General features: G+C 40.7%; 1 protein-coding gene across 1 annotated transcript in view; it reads right to left on the bottom strand.

The window, feature by feature from the left end:
• Positions 1-16791, bottom strand: part of LOC127368328 (interphotoreceptor matrix proteoglycan 1-like) — a 44988-nt gene that overhangs the window by 20013 nt on the left and 8184 nt on the right. The window contains exons 4-12 of the mRNA XM_051408986.1: positions 14954-14991; positions 13179-13225; positions 12892-13076; positions 10479-10628; positions 9658-9716; positions 7622-7642; positions 3787-3980; positions 3620-3675; positions 146-2873 (exon numbers count right to left, since the gene is read on the bottom strand). Of these exons, the coding sequence (XP_051264946.1) occupies positions 146-2873; positions 3620-3675; positions 3787-3980; positions 7622-7642; positions 9658-9716; positions 10479-10628; positions 12892-13076; positions 13179-13225; positions 14954-14991 (3478 nt within the window). The remainder of the gene's footprint in view (positions 1-145; positions 2874-3619; positions 3676-3786; positions 3981-7621; positions 7643-9657; positions 9717-10478; positions 10629-12891; positions 13077-13178; positions 13226-14953; positions 14992-16791) is intronic.

Genomic DNA, 16791 nt, shown 5'->3' with positions numbered 1-16791 from the left:
AAATAACATGGGAGATCATGTATCAGCAGGCGTTCAGCCCTAAAGAAATAATATTATATATCAGATCTTTAATTATCTGCTGTAATGTCAGTGCACAACTGTTAACATAAGTCACTTTAATCACATAAAATAAACTGTAGATCACCTTTAGATGTTTCTGTCGTTGTGGTGGCACCAGCGTTGGTCTCCACTTGTGTGTCTACGCTGTCAACATCCTCCTCGGTGTAAAAGTCATCGATAATGGGATATTCGTGGTCAGGCTCTCTTACGTCTTCCTCAGAAGTCTGGATGTCTATTGGTATGATGAGTAAGTTATCTTCCTCATGTGGCCGGTGATGGTCTGGACTGACTGGTTGAAGAAACTCTTTGCCATCAACAGTCTGACCAGTATCCTCTTCAAAGTGAAGATGTTTCCTTCCGTCCAAGGGGCGAAGGATTTTAATTGATTCAGCTGGTGGCTCAGTAATATCTTGCCCAGTTTCTGGTTCTAAAATCTCAAACCTATCCCCTTCTGGGTCTGAGACATCAACTACTACTTCTTCTTCTGGTTGTGGTTTTGAAACCCCAGGTAACTCTTCTGCTGGTGATCTAACATGATCTATACCTTCCCCTGGTTCTAATGTTTCCTCTGGATTCTCAGCTACCTCCTCTTGTTCTTCCTCAATAACACCAGCTGCCTCTTCTCCTGCTTCTGGTGGAAGTTGCAGTTCTGATATGTCCACATGATCACCCTCAACTACATCCTCCTTTGGTTGTGGTACAGCTGGTACTTCTGTCTCTTTTTCTGGGTATGGTTCTGGTTCTGGGGCTATTTCTACAACCTCAACTACTTCTTCACTTGGTTCTGAAACCTTTTCTGACTCCTCCTTTGATTCTGTAGCTTCAACTTCCTCATCTTCTGTTTCTGTCACTTTAACACCTTCACCTGGCACTGGAGCTTCGACAACTTCTGAAATCTCCACCACTTCCTCCTCTAATTCTACAATGGCATCCTCTGGTTTGGGATCCTCAGCGACTTCTTCTTCTACAGGTTTTGCAACATCAACTCCTTCTTCTTCAACTACCCCTGCTTCCAGGTTGGAAACTTTAGGTACTGTTTCTTCAGGATCTTCAGGTATTGTTTCTTCTGGAACTTCTGGTACTGTTTCTTCAGGAACTTCAGGCACTGTTTCCTGGGAAACTTCAGGTACTGTTTCTTCAGGAACTTCAGGTACTGTTTCTTCAGGATCTTCAGGTATTGTTTCTTCTGGAACTTCTGGTACTGTTTCTTCAGGAACTTCAGGCACTGTTTCCTGGGAAACTTCAGGTACTGTTTCTTCAGGAACTTCAGGCACTGTTTCCTGGGAAACTTCGGGTACTGTTTCTTTAGGAACTTCAGGTACTGTTTCTTGGGAAACTTCAGGTATTATTTCTTCTGATTCGGCAGGTTCAATCACCTCTTCCTCTTGCTCATCTACATCCCCACCGAGTTCTAACTCTTCCTCAGCTTCAGGAGCTTCATCTGAAACCCCATCATCTTTTTCAGGTTCTGTACCTGGATGTGACACCTCAATTATACCTTCTTCTGATTCCTCTTCTGTAACTTCAACAGTTTCCTTTTGAGGTTGTAAAACATCCACTCCTTCTTCTTTCAAAATCTCAACTGCACTATCATCTGCTTCGGATTCTTCTGGCTCTGAATCCTCTTCAAGTTCCATTTCTTCTGGTTCTGAACCTGCCATCTCGTCTTGATTTTCAACCACTGATTCTTCTTCTGTCTCTGACACTTCAGTTATTTCCTCCTCAGGTACTTCTTCCTCTGACTCTGACACTTCAGCTATTTCTTCCTCAGGTACTTCTTCCACTGGCTCTGAAACTTCAACTACTTCTTCCTCTGGCTCTGACACTTCAGCTGTTTCTTCCTCTTCCACTGCTTCTTCCTCTGCCTCCAAATCTTCAGCTACTTCTTCTTCTGGTTCTGAAACTTCAGTTTCTTCTTCCTCTGGCTCTGAAACTTCAGTTGTTTCTATCTCAGGTCCTGACACTTCTGAATTCCCTTCCTCTGGTACAGAAAGTTCAGTTTGTTCAGGTGTTGGCTGCAAAACCTCCAGCAGTTCTTCATCAGGTTCCACAACTAACTCACCCTCTGGTTCTAGCAATTCAACTTTAGTTTCCAACTCTGAAACATCCTCTGTTTCCAAAACCTCAACAGGGTCATAAGGTTCAAGCACACCCAATTCTTCCTCTTCCTCATCTGGAAGAGCGTTAACTTCTTCATCTTCTTGAAGGTTCATTGTTGGCTCAGTGGGCGGCTGGCCTGTGATGCCTGAAAGTGTTGTGATTAGGAGACCCAAATCAGACAGCTCCTCTCCAGCAGGGGCTGTAGTTAATAAAATCTGTGAGGTGGGGGTAACAACATCCAAAGTAGGATTCTGGCTGTACTCATCAACAGGAGTCAGGTCTTCCTCGGGTATGAGGTTTGGAGACAAACTGATATATGGAGCATCTGTCTCTAGCTCGGGAATCACAGGAGGGGTCGGGATGTAGTCTCTCACAAGTTCACCGGTTTCGTTGTGATGAATGGTTTCAATCTCATGTGTAATGATGAGCAATTCTTCTTCCCCCCCTTCTTCATTTGATGGCTCTGGCTCAGTCTCATAAATTGCCTCAGACTCATCAGTAATATCCTCTGAGGCAGGGTAATGATCGCTGCTCTCTGCCATCCCACCAGTCACAGCCGTCATCTCTTCATCTGGGACAGCTGTGGGATCCAGCAGGGTCACAAGTGCATTTTCCTTCTCCATGGGGGTGAGGGGAACCACCAGCCGAGGTTTATCAACTTCTGGCTCATCAGTGAAAACTTCAAACTCATTGTGTGAATCAGGCTCACTGGACTGAGGAGAGATGGATATATGACATGATCAATGCAATGAAAAAGGTTGCAATGGTGGTCATTTGTCATTGCAAGTCCCTTAGTTTCCTTCCTTGAAAGAACCAAATTTCTAACTATAAATTCATAGCAATCTTTCTCTTCATTATTGCCATAGTAGCTTTTAAGCTAATTTCTATGACAGTCAATTACAAACTCTACATAACTCTTTCCTGAACTGTTCCTTCTGTGAAACTTCCTGAGAAATTAATAGGAATTTTCTTTTAAAGTAAAACTTCCTTCCTTTTTGGATAGAAGAGGCAGACTACTAAGGCACTCTATAAAATAACACTTAAACTTATCACATTAAGTGATCATTTTTATTATAACACTGACTTAAATAATTCTATGTAATTTGAAAGTGCCATTTTGTGATGCCAATCCCACTGCGAATCAACACCAAATCTGCAACTCTACACTTCTTTAAGCCTTATTTGAGCCCACATTTAGTCTTATTTATTTATTATTCATTATAGTGTTATTTTGGAAGTGGGGGTGGGTCCTTATGTGAAACCAGGGTCCAAGGATAGAGGATGTTGTAAAGATTTTAAAACTCTTTGAGGAAAACTTGTGATTCTGGATTACATAAATTAACTTTTCCTAATTATTTTTCACTATAATCACAGCTACTGCAAAATAAACAAACTGCTGTATATCTAAAGTTCCTCCTTTCCTGAATGTAGTTCCTGTAGCAATTACAAAACCTCTTACCTCATTCACTACTTCCACTGAAAAGGTTGGCGTCCGTGCTGGTAGGAGGATTAATTCTGTCAAAAAGAAAGTAGCACAATGCATTTTTATATTTTTATACCATGAATTATTAAAATTCCATCCATGATATTTGACATTTAGTATGTTAAGAAATGTTACTATTGTACCTGGTTCGAAATTCAGTGAGTCCAGATCGATTGGCAGCGAGGCCTCCTCCCGCAAAGCCTTGGTGACCATTTCCCTGAGGCCAGAGTTGCCTGAAGACTCTGGGGCGCCGGTCGCTGTATCTGAATTCTCAGAGTTGACTTTAGGTGAATTGATCTCAAAGACGAGAGAGTAGTGCACTGAGATTCCTCCAGGCCTGAAAAGGAGATATTATCTCTTTGATTCAGAGTTCTTGGCTCCAATTCTTTACAATAAATGTATAGATCAACTAATCCATATCAACCCTCTGATACAGGCCTACTGTTATGGTGATTTTTTGCCTGTTGTTCCTTTAATTCTTTGATGTTCAACACAGAAAGTCAAATTTATCATTGTCACAAGTCCTGACAATGTTAATAACTCTGGATTAAAGGGATTCTGACTCTCAAGGTGCAGAGACCGCAGTTTAACTCACAGTAGGTGACAAACAAAGGAACTAGTAAAGAGAGACACATTCAGAATGCCAAGCACGAATATCTGTGGCTATATTTTCAAAAACAGAGAATAAAGAAATGCTGCATCAAAGCTTCATCAATATTCTGCACAGCTCTTGTCATCAAGAGAGAATAAGCTGATTCCCTGAGATGTGACTCTGTTTATATGGCGATGATGTGAATTTCCTTGCTTTTGTGAGAAATGATGTCTGCTAAACAAAAGCATTAGGTGGTGGTTGTCCGTCAAAAACATCCACTGCAATACTTTATTCCGAACTCAGACAGCTCTTTGTCTGGAGTGGACCTGATTGTGTCCCATATCTGTAAACACACACCTCCTCTCCCTAGGTGGTTGGTATCCCAAATTTTACCGACTTCCTATCCAGTTTAAGCTTCCTTCATTGGATTTTCCCTGATGTTTTTGCTGTTGCCTCAATGACTGTGTTTACTTTCCACTGTTATTCTGAATATGACAATAATTGGGAAAAACTGTGGAATATAAGCGTCATGTAAGCAGCATATTCTGTTTGGATATTTCTAATTAGGCATTCATCTGCATTCACATGGATTCAGGTAGACGCAGCACGGGTTGCGGCCCGACAGAATGGCAGGATGACAAAACGAAATGCGTGTGACTATATGTTGCATCATGCAAAATAAAATCATTTTGTGTATATTATTTTATGTATTTTATCCATAATTAGCATTTTGTTGTCCAGATTGCCCACGTGTTCTCCTTCTGATTTAAAACGCAATAAAACTTCAGACTATAAAAAAGAAGGTGGTTGAACGAATGAAAGAGGGAGGCTGTGTTGGCACAGTCGGAGTTTGCCACAGGTGGAAAACTTATGACGCAAAAATGCAAAATGGCTTCAGCTGTTCTGTTATTTTTTTGGCCTTAATGTGCAGCAAGGGGCTGCAGGTTGGATTTGAACCCTGGACCGCTGCAGTAAGGACTCAGCCTCGGTACATGGGTCACCAGCTCTACCCACTGGGCTAACTGGGCGCCCAGGCCTTTTCATGGCTTTATTGGATACGACAGCTGAATATCGACAGGAAAGGTAGGTAGAGAGAGAGAGAGGGGATGACATACAGCAAAGGACGGATTCGAACCCAGGCCGCTGCAGCAACTCCGTATATGGGTCGTCAGCTCTACCGACTGAGCTAACTGGGGGCCAGCTGTTCTACTTTTACCACGGGAGCAACATGAGTACAGTTTGAAAAGAGGGAAATGGAGTTTGCACAGCTACATTAAAACAGGAATATTAGTGTAATGTAGCCATGTAAATAGCTTAGCTGGAATATTGTCTTTTTCGTAATAAGGGCAAAAACCAGAATATTTTATGCATGCAAACATGGCTCCACATGTCGCCAATCATGTTGTCACCTGGCATCTATTCCAGGCATCTTTTCTTTGTTCTTATTTTTGCTTTGATGGAGGCAGGCAGAAGGTAGGGGCACGTGGGTGCAGCCCACGTATTAGAGCCTTTTTAACTTTTCAAGGAGAGAAATGTGCCTTGAACTATTCTTCAGGGCAGATCAACCTTCTTCAATAAAAGCAAAACAAGCTTTATTCTTTCCCTTTTGTCTTTTTATGTGTACACCTTGGTTTCAAAGAACTCTTTTCATTTATCCGATGTACAAAGCAACACTCTGTGGCTCTTTCCCCCTTGCTCTTTGTCTGGTTTCAAAACCTCTCCGACTGCCTCCTTGTCCTAGATGTCAACAACCCAAAGCTACACTCTATAGTTTCTATATATCAATAGCTGGCATTAACTGTTTACATGGGATGTGAACTAATACATGTTTAATGTTTACGTATGCCGATGAATTTAATCTGAACAGTTCTGTGACATTCTCCGAAGTGACAAATACATTGTGCATTCATCAACCACCCCAGCTTCGTTTATAATTGGACTTGTTTGAATGGGTCGTTATTTCTTCTTTTTCTACCATCTAGGTGTCCAATAATGTTCAGTTCTTTAAGAGTTCGTGTCAAAAACAAACTCTTCAGTCCAGCTTGGAAGCCATTCTTTTGGAAGTGGAGAAACATACGTCTGAACACACGTCTGCTGTTGGCTTACAAGTATTTTTAAAGGTATATATTAGCATTTTAAAAAAAGGAAACAAACTGGTGTGTTTCTCCAATTCAAATCTCCTCTGACCGATTGTTTCTGGCCTGGTGCTACAATGTTGATTAAGCGTGAAATTTGGCCCTTCTGGTGGAATTTCGAGCATTGTCTAGAACGGGCGCAATCAACTCTGGCGACTGCGACGAAGACAGAACGAGTAACAGCCGTGCCCAGTGAAATTTGAAGGTAAGAGGTCTCACTCTGCTACATATTCCCTACTTCTTCTTTGGATTATACGTATTGCTGCCATTCTGTTGGTTTTACATTACATATTTTCTTCTTCTCAAGAATCTTTAAAGTCCAAATAAGACCACATCCTCTTACAGAGTGTGTAGCATTATCTACTGTCCTACTGTCTTTGTGCAAAGAAACTTATTCTCTTGTTGTGGAAAAAGAAAGATGTACCAACCTCTAACAGCCTACATCTGGAGGGAATCGGACATATTCTTAAGGACAGACTGGATGAATTTGGGAGGATTTGGGAACCGATGATCTCCTTTATTGAAGGGATGGATGGCTAAAGGCACTGCGTATGCAAGTCTTCATTACGTCTAGGTTTTACATTACACATAGCTTTAACTTTTTAACTTCTGTATCTAATCCTGCCTGACTGACTGGGAACCGAACAAATACATTTTTTTTGCATTTAAAAAAAGAGATTTCTGTCATGATTTTTAGTTGAAATGAAAAAAGTAACCACGACTCTGAGGCGGTTTCTTTGTGCTTGCAGACAAAAGCAGGAGGAGTTGTGAATCCTTCACAAGATTACAGGACGTGCTCCCGCTGAGGCCTCGCCTCCGCGTTATTGGCCATGACATCGTCGCACGCCACGGGGGAAGGCAAATTAACGAGGGGAGCAGCTTGACAATTAGTGCATCCACAAGTCTTCCTGTTTCACTGCTCACCTGCCTTCTCTGATAATAAGAAGTGTAGAGTGCTCTAACAAATTTTGGAGGGGGAAGCAGCACCACAGGCCTCTTGTTAACCTTTAACAAGAAAGAGATTCACAGGGCAAATATCCTCTCGTCTCAGCAGTTATTTGGTCCTTGCAGGTCACTGTGCAATTTCTGCTTTGTATTGAAGTGTCTGGATGGTTTTGGGGGAAATAATCCCCCCTCTCTGCATCTGACTTAGATCCAAATAAATGCTGAGCTGCATACTGGCAGGACAAACACACAGGGAGGGGTGGGGGGTACTACAGGAAATGTTTCATCTCTCTGTGTGTCATTTACCCGTCAGTGTCCTGGGTCTCGCTTTCATCGGGGAGAAGAAAAGAGAGAAATATGGTGAAAAAGCTGTAAATGAGAACTGTAGCAGGAAGAATAAAACCAACAGGGAGAGGAAGACTCAACTTCACATTCTACACAAACCGACGAACTTGGTTGTGTTTCTTTGCAGGATAAAGTTATAAACAATTAAAGCCTGTGTTGAGCTGCTTCATCAGGACTGTGTGGAGCTATTGTTTGATTTCTTTATGGATCTACAAGTCACATTAAATCCAAGGGATGAAAGTGAGAACATTTATATCCAATAAACCAATCAGACACAGAACACACAAGATTAAATCCAACAATTTAATCTTTATAACAAACTAGCCCAGAATGTATTATTTGATATCAAAATGCCAAAATACATCTAACTGATACGTCCTTTTATTCTTCACAAACAAATTGGGTGTTTTCTTGCCTCATTATGACCCGATAGCGACTGCTGAATAACCGTAATATCACTAACTTTGTAAGCAGATGAGCAATCAGGAGCTGCTTTCTTACTCAGACACTGAAATGTGCATGTTGATTTTTTTATTCCCCTCACACAGCTGTACAAAATAACTAATATGTCGAACCCTGTTGAAGGTTTGGGAAGACGTTTCTCATGTATCTCAGACAGAAACTCAGTTTTGTCCCATCAACTGGATTGCAGAGCCCAGAGTTAATATTATGGTCTTTATTGGATTTATTCTATTTTAGTTAGTGTATAAAATGTGACTTTTTGGCTGCATTTGTTTGCATTGTTGTCATGTTAAGTAACCAGTTTTGTTTCAACTCAGCAGATAATCGTTTATCATTCCAGTGATGAAATATCAATAAAAAATCAAGAACTCTGATTCATTTATCCTAAAATGAAGGCATTCAATAAGCAGAAGGCTTCAGCAAACTTTCAGTCTGACCTTTTTATGATCTTAAAACATTTTCCATCCGTCTAAATGTTTCTATATTTATCATTTAAACTATATTTCTGGAGGAACATGTTGATCTGTGTGTGTCAGGAGTGACTGACAGCAGTAAACACACCATCGCTGTAACGTTTCCATCCGTCACTGATCTGCTGCCAGTTTTTACTTCAGTGTAACCTGAAACCCTGAAACTGTTGCTGTTTAACAGGAAAAAGAGTTTTAAATAAGTTCAGAGTTAAAAGAGAAATCGTGCTAAATCTAATTTCTCAACACTTTCACTGAGGTTATTGTTGGCAATATCAATACATAAATACAGTACACATTTTATTCATTACTGGTGGTTCACTTTGTCTCCTGTTATGACCTTAAACCTTTCTATTTGAGTCCCTTGTGATGAAAAATGCAGGTATTTTGTTTTCTGAAGTGGTTAAAATAACAGTGAAAAAATTTTAATTTCTTATTATATTTAAAATTATAGTAATATTAATAGTTATTTTGTGCAGCCATCCAAACAGTTTCTCCTGAAGAGCAGAGAATAACTGACACTTTTATTTCTCCGGATTGTATTTTTGAGTATTTTCTTCACGGTTCACTCAATTTAAAATCTTCATTTTCTTTATCATTTTTGTTTTAGGTGTTTTCCAGGCTGCGTGGGAACTGTGGTATTAAACTGAGTCTGTTTCATAACCAGTTAAAAACACCTTGCAGCATGTTCAAGTAAACATTTAATTTGTACATTTTTTCGTTATATTGTCATTATATTGTTGTTATATTGTTGCATCCATTCAGCAGCAGAGCAGGAAAGAAATCCTCTCCGCTGTGTCTGGTTAGTCATTGCATGAAATTCTCGCCTGCAGCAGCATCTGACACAATCCCAATGACAAGCAGCCTCTTATCTATTCAAATGGCGGTCCGTGCCAAAGGAGCCGCTCGTTTCAAATTTAATGAAATTATGGAGGCTGGGTGGAACGCCTCGCCGTCGCTGTGGCCACGGTGAAGATTTGATTACGCTTTAACCCCGTGTCCCCCCGCTCTCGTTGGCTCGCTCAAACCTTTGAACATTCTGACGTGTATTGCACGCTCAGGACTCACCTGATTCCCAGCACACGGAGGGCTTTGAATCCTGGGAGTTTGTCAAAAACATGCTGCATCTGAAAAAGAAAAAGTTATCAGTCGTCTCATCATCGCCCTCCCTCTGCAGAGGCTGATGTCATTAACTCAGAGCTCGTTAATAAGCTGGCAGGTTGCCAATGTGTCAGTATAAAAAAAGGATTGCATGAGTGGGAAACCCTTGCTGATATCTATCTTTGGGCCGGGTTAATCACCTCGACGCTCTTATGACATAATCGACTTTAAGGGCTCCATCAGGTAACTTCCTGCTGCGGATCGCGTGCAGCTCCAGATGATCCCGAGGCCTTTTTAAGAGTCTTTTATTGAGGAAATAACACTGAAGGGCAGAATTTCTCAACATGAGTCTCTTTAAGGAGCTCCACAACAGGAAAACACTGGCAGAAAGAGAGGATTGTTGGTAATCTTCTCGCTTTCTCTGGCCCTGACCTCACGGCCCTGTGGTGTAAGCTTCTTTACTATCAGGACGGAGAGAAGAGACTCGTGTAGACTGTGGCAGGTAGAGGTGGTGGATGGTGGAGCACCGATTCCTTCCATAAAAGGCAGTGAGATTTTTTCCATTAGATTTTGGATTATTAATAAAGCTTCATGATGACAGTGTGTTTCTCTGTTATGTCGTTTCTGTGTCTGACTTCCTGTCAGTGCAATCTGCTCTGTGCTGCTTGTCAATGAGTCTCATTTAGCCGCTCATTAGCAACCGCCGTTTGCAAGACACTTAAACACCTGAAAGTTTGTACATACACTTGATAAAAAGGAAAATCAAAGTAAAGACAGAAAAGTCCCACCTGGTCCTGCAGGTGGTAAACCAGGTCGATGTACTGAAGGGAGTCTGGATCGTCCAGCAGCTCTCTGTAACCTGGATCCACCAGGTCGATACTGAACTCCACGATCTGCTCCACCGGACTCTCTGGGACCACGTTAGGGAGCTCCGAGTCCTTCGGGAACAAATGAAACGTGAGTCAGTATCGGGGTAACGCTGGAGAGAACAAGGTAACATCTTTTACCGAACAAGGTTTTTACATGAAAATCCACTTAAAATAAACCAGTTTCAGTAAAAGCTGATCAAAGATAAATAAACTGTATATTCAGTGTGTATGTTTCACTGATGTCACTTTTCATGACTTCAACTTGAAACTGCAGAGAACTTCAGTGGCGTTGACATTGACTCTTGGGATTTCAAGGCTCGAGCTGAAGCGTGTCCCAAAATAAACTTTACTCTGCTGAGCCCAGTTCTGTCGCCCGCTAACGGCAGATACAGTTAATTAGCTGTTAGCTACCTTAGCTAAAGCTATCTGTCCATAAGGAAACTCTGTAAATCACAGAGAGTTGAAACTGAGCAGCCGGAGGACGTCAGAGGAAAAAAAACAGGAAATATTTTCTCCATAAAATCTGATCCAGTTTTCACTGCACAGCATTCAGTCTGGCTCAAGAGAGAGACGTGTGGGGTGAAAAGAGTAATAACCTGCTCTTATAAAGTGTCTGACAGCAGAAACTCAAATTATCCCTGTAATTTCAGTCCTGTTTGACAACAGCGCAGCCCTTTCAACCTGCACCAGGAACATCTCCAATGCTAGAGCTCAGGTGGGGCTAAAACAAACTCTGTCAGTATGAAGTCCATCAGGAGCAAGCAGTAATTATCTGTGGGGAGACAGCGCACACACCAGGAGCCCCTCCTGTGTGCAGAAGGTCACGTGATCAATCTCTGAGGCGGAATATGGAAGTTAGAATTTATTACTATAACTGGGAAGTTTCAGCAAACACTGGAGGGTTTCATCTTTTTACTCCTGACTTCCAGACAGACGCTGCTTTCCATTCATTTCAATAAGTTATTTTTGCTTTAGGTCGGTGATCTATCGCAGTGAATGTCTTATTACCTTCTATTCAACTCGCCAGCAACACAAACCTGGAAATGTATAATTAGCTTTAATAATCAGCCATATGACAATATTTTAGCAGCTGATTGGCTGATTTGGACAATATAGGAGTGGTTCAAACTGGAAGTAGACATATTTTAACTGAGCTGGGCTGATTTCTAGTCAGTTTTAAGGTTTTTTAAATGATAATTTTACAATCAAGAATCATTATCATTGGTGCAAATGTTCAGACGTGATATTTCTTTGTGCTGTTTTGCTTTGCGGCATTTTGTCATTGACCTGTGTGTTTGTTGCTGTGGTTATGTGTGCATATAAATAACCTCAAAATTTTGAGTTGAAATGTCGTCACTAACTGTTTAAATGGACATTTTGTATTTTAAAAATGTCCGAAATGGATTCAGCATCCTCAATAACCCCCAAAACCACTCCTTTATTGTCAGATCAGCCAATCAGTGTCCATATAGCTGATTATTAAATGCTAATTATGCAACTTTTCAGCACATTTTACAACTCGACTAACTCGAACTTGAAGAAACTCACTAGCTTAGCAACACTAAGGCTACAACAAACAAACAACTTACAGTGTAGTTACAAAACTAAAACCACTAGCACCCCTTCCTCCTGTCACAGTTTCACTTCTGGTATCTGTTTTTTTGCAGTTTGTCTGGCTGCAAAATAAAAACTAAAATCTCGACTAAAACTAACCAACTGCTTTTCACTTGTGAACTGACGTCCATCTGGTTTACATTCGATCCTTTCCTGTCCCAACATTATGTTTGCCTTTGTATTTTTTACTGTCTTACTGTTGTTACTGATTTAAAAGTGGTTGACAGATATGTAAAGAAACACAGCAGGTTTCTGACCAGGAAATCACTTCTTAGGGACAAAAAACTGCGAAAATCCACAAAAGGTAAGAAAACCTCTGTCTGCTCGACACACACACACACACACACACACACACCATCAACATGTCTCTGAACCAGCGGGATGTTTTAAACATGAACTATAATCCAAATAACTGCTCTGGTGTGGAGAATAATGCTTAGCACTCATGTAAAGTATAAATGATGAGTGCATAAAATATCATTAAGCTCCATGTATCTTATGATGAAGGAAGAAGAACATGATGCATAAATTGCTGACTTCTACTCAAACATTAAATGTACACCGGTAATTTAACTGATGTATAATTTCCCGGAGAACAAGTACTCGAGTGTGACATTTCCAGCCCTCCCTGTCAAACCCTCCTTGTGGAGCTCCTGCCCCTCTAAGATAAGAGCGTCGACTAAACACCTACAATGTAACTGTAAGTGCTCGTTGGTACCTCTGCTACCTCCTCGGTGGGTGGGGTCCCATCGAGGCCGGGGCTTGAAGGGACACTAGCCGGGCTCAGGAGGACGGTGGCGCCGGTGGAGGCCGGCCATGAGGCCGTTGTTGGGGCAGGTGATGGGGCCAGCGACGGGGCTGGTGACGAGGCTGGTGACGGGCCAACAGTCTGACCTTCTGCACCTGAAGGGACATCAGATGGACGTTAACCACGAAGTAAATCAGTAAAAAACTATTCTGTCATTATAATGAGAAGTTGGTATCAGATCATTATAAATGTTCTACCTGATATCTCCAAGATCTTGTGTGTCGGCGCAGGAGGCACAACTCCTCTGCACAAGAGGGAAACAAAAAGTACATAATGTCAATAAGTAATAATTATGAAACCACAATCATGTTTTGTTTGTTTGTTTGTCAGCAGGATTATGGAAAAACTACAGGCCCGATATTTATGAAACTTGGTGGAAGGGTACAGCGTGAACCAAGGAAGAAACTACCACAATTTGGAGCGGATCAAAATTCAAAATTATTTTTCAGCAAAATTAACTGAGTCCCTCGACTGCTGTCACATGACCTAACACGGCAAGTTAGCTTGCTTCAACTGTTCAAAGATATCGGAATGAAAACAGCAGATATCCTCCATCAGCTCTAATCAACTGCTTCCTCTGCTGCTGAGTAAGGTCCCTTTCATTAGTGAAGTCCTCAGTGTTTTTAATTAAGCTGAATGTATCCAGCATAACCTTGTAGCTCTTCTATGGAGTGAACCATCTCAACTCATCACAGCTTCATTTATTATGTTTGATCCTGAAGAAAGCAGTGTGACCATTGACTCACAGATTAATGAACAACAACACTGAATCAGAGTTCGTGTTTGGACTTTGGTGAGGACGAAGTCTGTGGGAACTGTTCTGTATGTTTTGCGCATATTAAAAAGCCTCTCATTCCTTTTATTGGAGCGATCAGAGAGTAAAAGAGCCGAGCCACGTGATAAAGTCAAGAGCCTGATTGTTCCTCAGAGCCCCACATTCAAATAATATCAAGGATTTCCATTTGTTAACTCACTTTGGACGGAGATAAAGACAGACTGAAGACGAGACTGATGAAGACAAAATATTAGATTTATTAGACTGCAGGAGGAAATGACTGCACTCAAATACTCTCAGTAGTATTATTACTTTAATAAAAGTCTGATTAAAGTCATTTATATAGTTTATTGAAGTGACATCAGACCTAATGTGACAAATGCATTCAAACATACAGCTTTTCTCCCGACCTTTTCCCCTAACATTTAATAAACTAAGAGACATATTTTGTGGATATTTCATATTATATCGTACAATGAACCCAAAGAGTGAACTCAGTAACTGCAGGAAGTTTGTGTGATTTGTGATTTGGATGAATTCTGAGCAGATTATTTCCTGTTTAGTGATTTTTTAATACAATTCTCTGTCTGTATTGTGTATATATGTCTTCTTTAACAATCATACAGATGTCATAGGCTTCGTTTTTGACAAATTCAGTGTTTTCTTGTCCCCAACTTGGTTTTCTTAACTCTAGATTTGAACCGGATGAAGGATTTTAGTCATCGGACGTCTGGATCTTAAGTTATCAGAGAAACAAGCTAGGGTCTAAAGTTCTTCAGTCACCAGGAAGTGTCTTCCCCACTCTTACATTGGATCAAATACAAACTTTTTAAAGATTTAATTATCTTTTTCTATCTGTGAAGCAAAAAGGAACTACAAACTTTCATCTCGTTATGCAACCTTGTGTTATTCAATTCAATTCAATTCAATTTTATTTGTATAGCACCAATTCATAACAGAAGTTATCTCAGGTCACTTTTCAAATAGAGCAAGTCTAGACCGAACTGTTATATAATTATGTATACATTTTCTTAATTCCTTGATTGATTCTTCAATAACTGTCAGTCACTTTGTATGAAAGGTGCTGTCTAAATAAAGTCTGACCGGGGCCTGTCTGGTCCTGCAGGGGTTAATGCTAACTGTTAGCTCCTATGGTTCATGTGATCTGTGTGTATGCAGAGAGACTGTCACACCTACCGTGTTGGCGTCCTCCCGTCTGTCCTCCGGTTCATCCTCTGTAAACAAAACAATCCCATTCTGTAAGCGACACACAAACACGCCGTCACTCCACACACGTTAACACTTTGGCACTAATTGGCCACATGATTATCTTGTTTGTAATAATGATGTCAGGTGTCAGCGGCGGCTGCTGCTCTCAGTGGAAGTCGTTGGATTGATGACTGATTGAGCAACTGATTAATTGATTCGTTCACCTGTATGTTCTGTTCGTTCCACTTGGGGCTTGTGCGAATGCCATTATGTGCTGTTGTGTTTGGTGGTTTAAAAATACATTTTGCTGCAGCCGTCTCTGAAGCCTTGAGGGACTTTTATAACCCTTCAGGCCATAAAACCCATTAAATCTCTGCTGTATAATTCCAAAAATGAGTGTGAATGTTAATGAGAAAAGAAAACTTCCCTCTCTGTGTTTTTTTAAAAAGGTCAATTGACCCAAATTACACAGATCTGCTCTGAGCCCTCGTGGCTTCAGCACTTTGTTTTATTTCTTGCAACAGTGCTCTGTACATTCATATTCACTATTAAAGGGTAACTTCCCATCTTTCTGTATCTAAGTTATTGTTATCATATTGTTATTATAAGTCTTTGACAACATTACAAACAATGATCCCTACAGAGACAGACCTAAAGAGTAAGTAAGAGTACGATTGTTGTGTTAGTTTAGAGCCTAACTTAAGTCCCGCCCCTTTTTGGTCTACTCCAATAACAGTGGAGTGTCTCTTTTATCTTTTAACCATCTTCAAAATATGGTTGTCTTTTCAACATAGATTAGCTTAGCACATAGCATATCTAAGAACAGGAAAGGAGGAAGTTGACTGAGGTTTGCTCAACTGTTATTGGAGCACATAGCAAAAAGGGGCGGGGTTTAGGCAGGGTCTTGTCCTGCCAGGTAAAATTATTGTTTTTGTCAATGGAGTCTGGTGGCCTTGAACAGAGCGATATGTTGGCTTTTTCTGGTTAAACAACAAGCACCTCACTCTTTAAGGTCTGTCTCGGTAGGGATTCTCTCTATAACGTTGTCAGACACAAAAACAACTTTTAGTGCACGTACATTGACGGTGCACAGTTGTATTACAGCAATTACATTCACTCTCTATCAATATTTGACCATTTTCAAAAATGTATGCCATCCAGGTTGGAAAACACTGAGGTTTCCCTTTAAAACTGTTAAACAGGAATATGTAGACAGATTTTCTTTAGCTGAGAGTGAAAATGTTCTCTGTCTTCTTGGCATCAGAAGAGTCCATGTGGCAGCTCAGAGAGAGCGACATGTTTGCATGTTTACTGAAGAATCTACAACACAAGTGCTGGTCAACAAACTAAAACAACACTCCACGTCCACCATCACCATGGTTTGGAGTTTACAGATAACGGTGTGTGTGTTTTAGAGGATCACAGAGTACAAATTATAGCAGGGTTCCTCTCTTTAAAGATATCCTTTTCCAGGAGTTTTTCTTGACAACACAGGGTTTTGGGGTTTATTGTGGATGCTGAATCCTGAATTTTTCTAAACACAAAAGGGTCATTTAATATGTAAGTGGCCATATTTCAGCTCCCAGTGGGCTGATTTTGATTCATGTTAAGTTGATTTTAAGGGCCAATAACAAACCGCTGCACAGCAAAAAAACGTCAGCAGAACTGAAGAAATATTACGTCTGAACATTTGTACCAATGACACTGAGCTCTCTTAAATGTACAATGCAGCTCCAATGTGTGTAAATAATCTCAAAATGTACTCTAAATTCCCGATTTTCTCATTTCAAAACATAAATCTTTTAGCCGTACAGAACACTGACCAA

Source organism: Dicentrarchus labrax, unplaced genomic scaffold (genome assembly GCF_905237075.1).
Source record: "Dicentrarchus labrax unplaced genomic scaffold, dlabrax2021, whole genome shotgun sequence".
NCBI classification, from domain to species: domain Eukaryota; kingdom Metazoa; phylum Chordata; class Actinopteri; family Moronidae; genus Dicentrarchus; species Dicentrarchus labrax.
The sequence above is the reverse complement of the archived record's forward strand: the minus strand, read 5'-3'. Positions and strand labels throughout refer to the sequence as shown.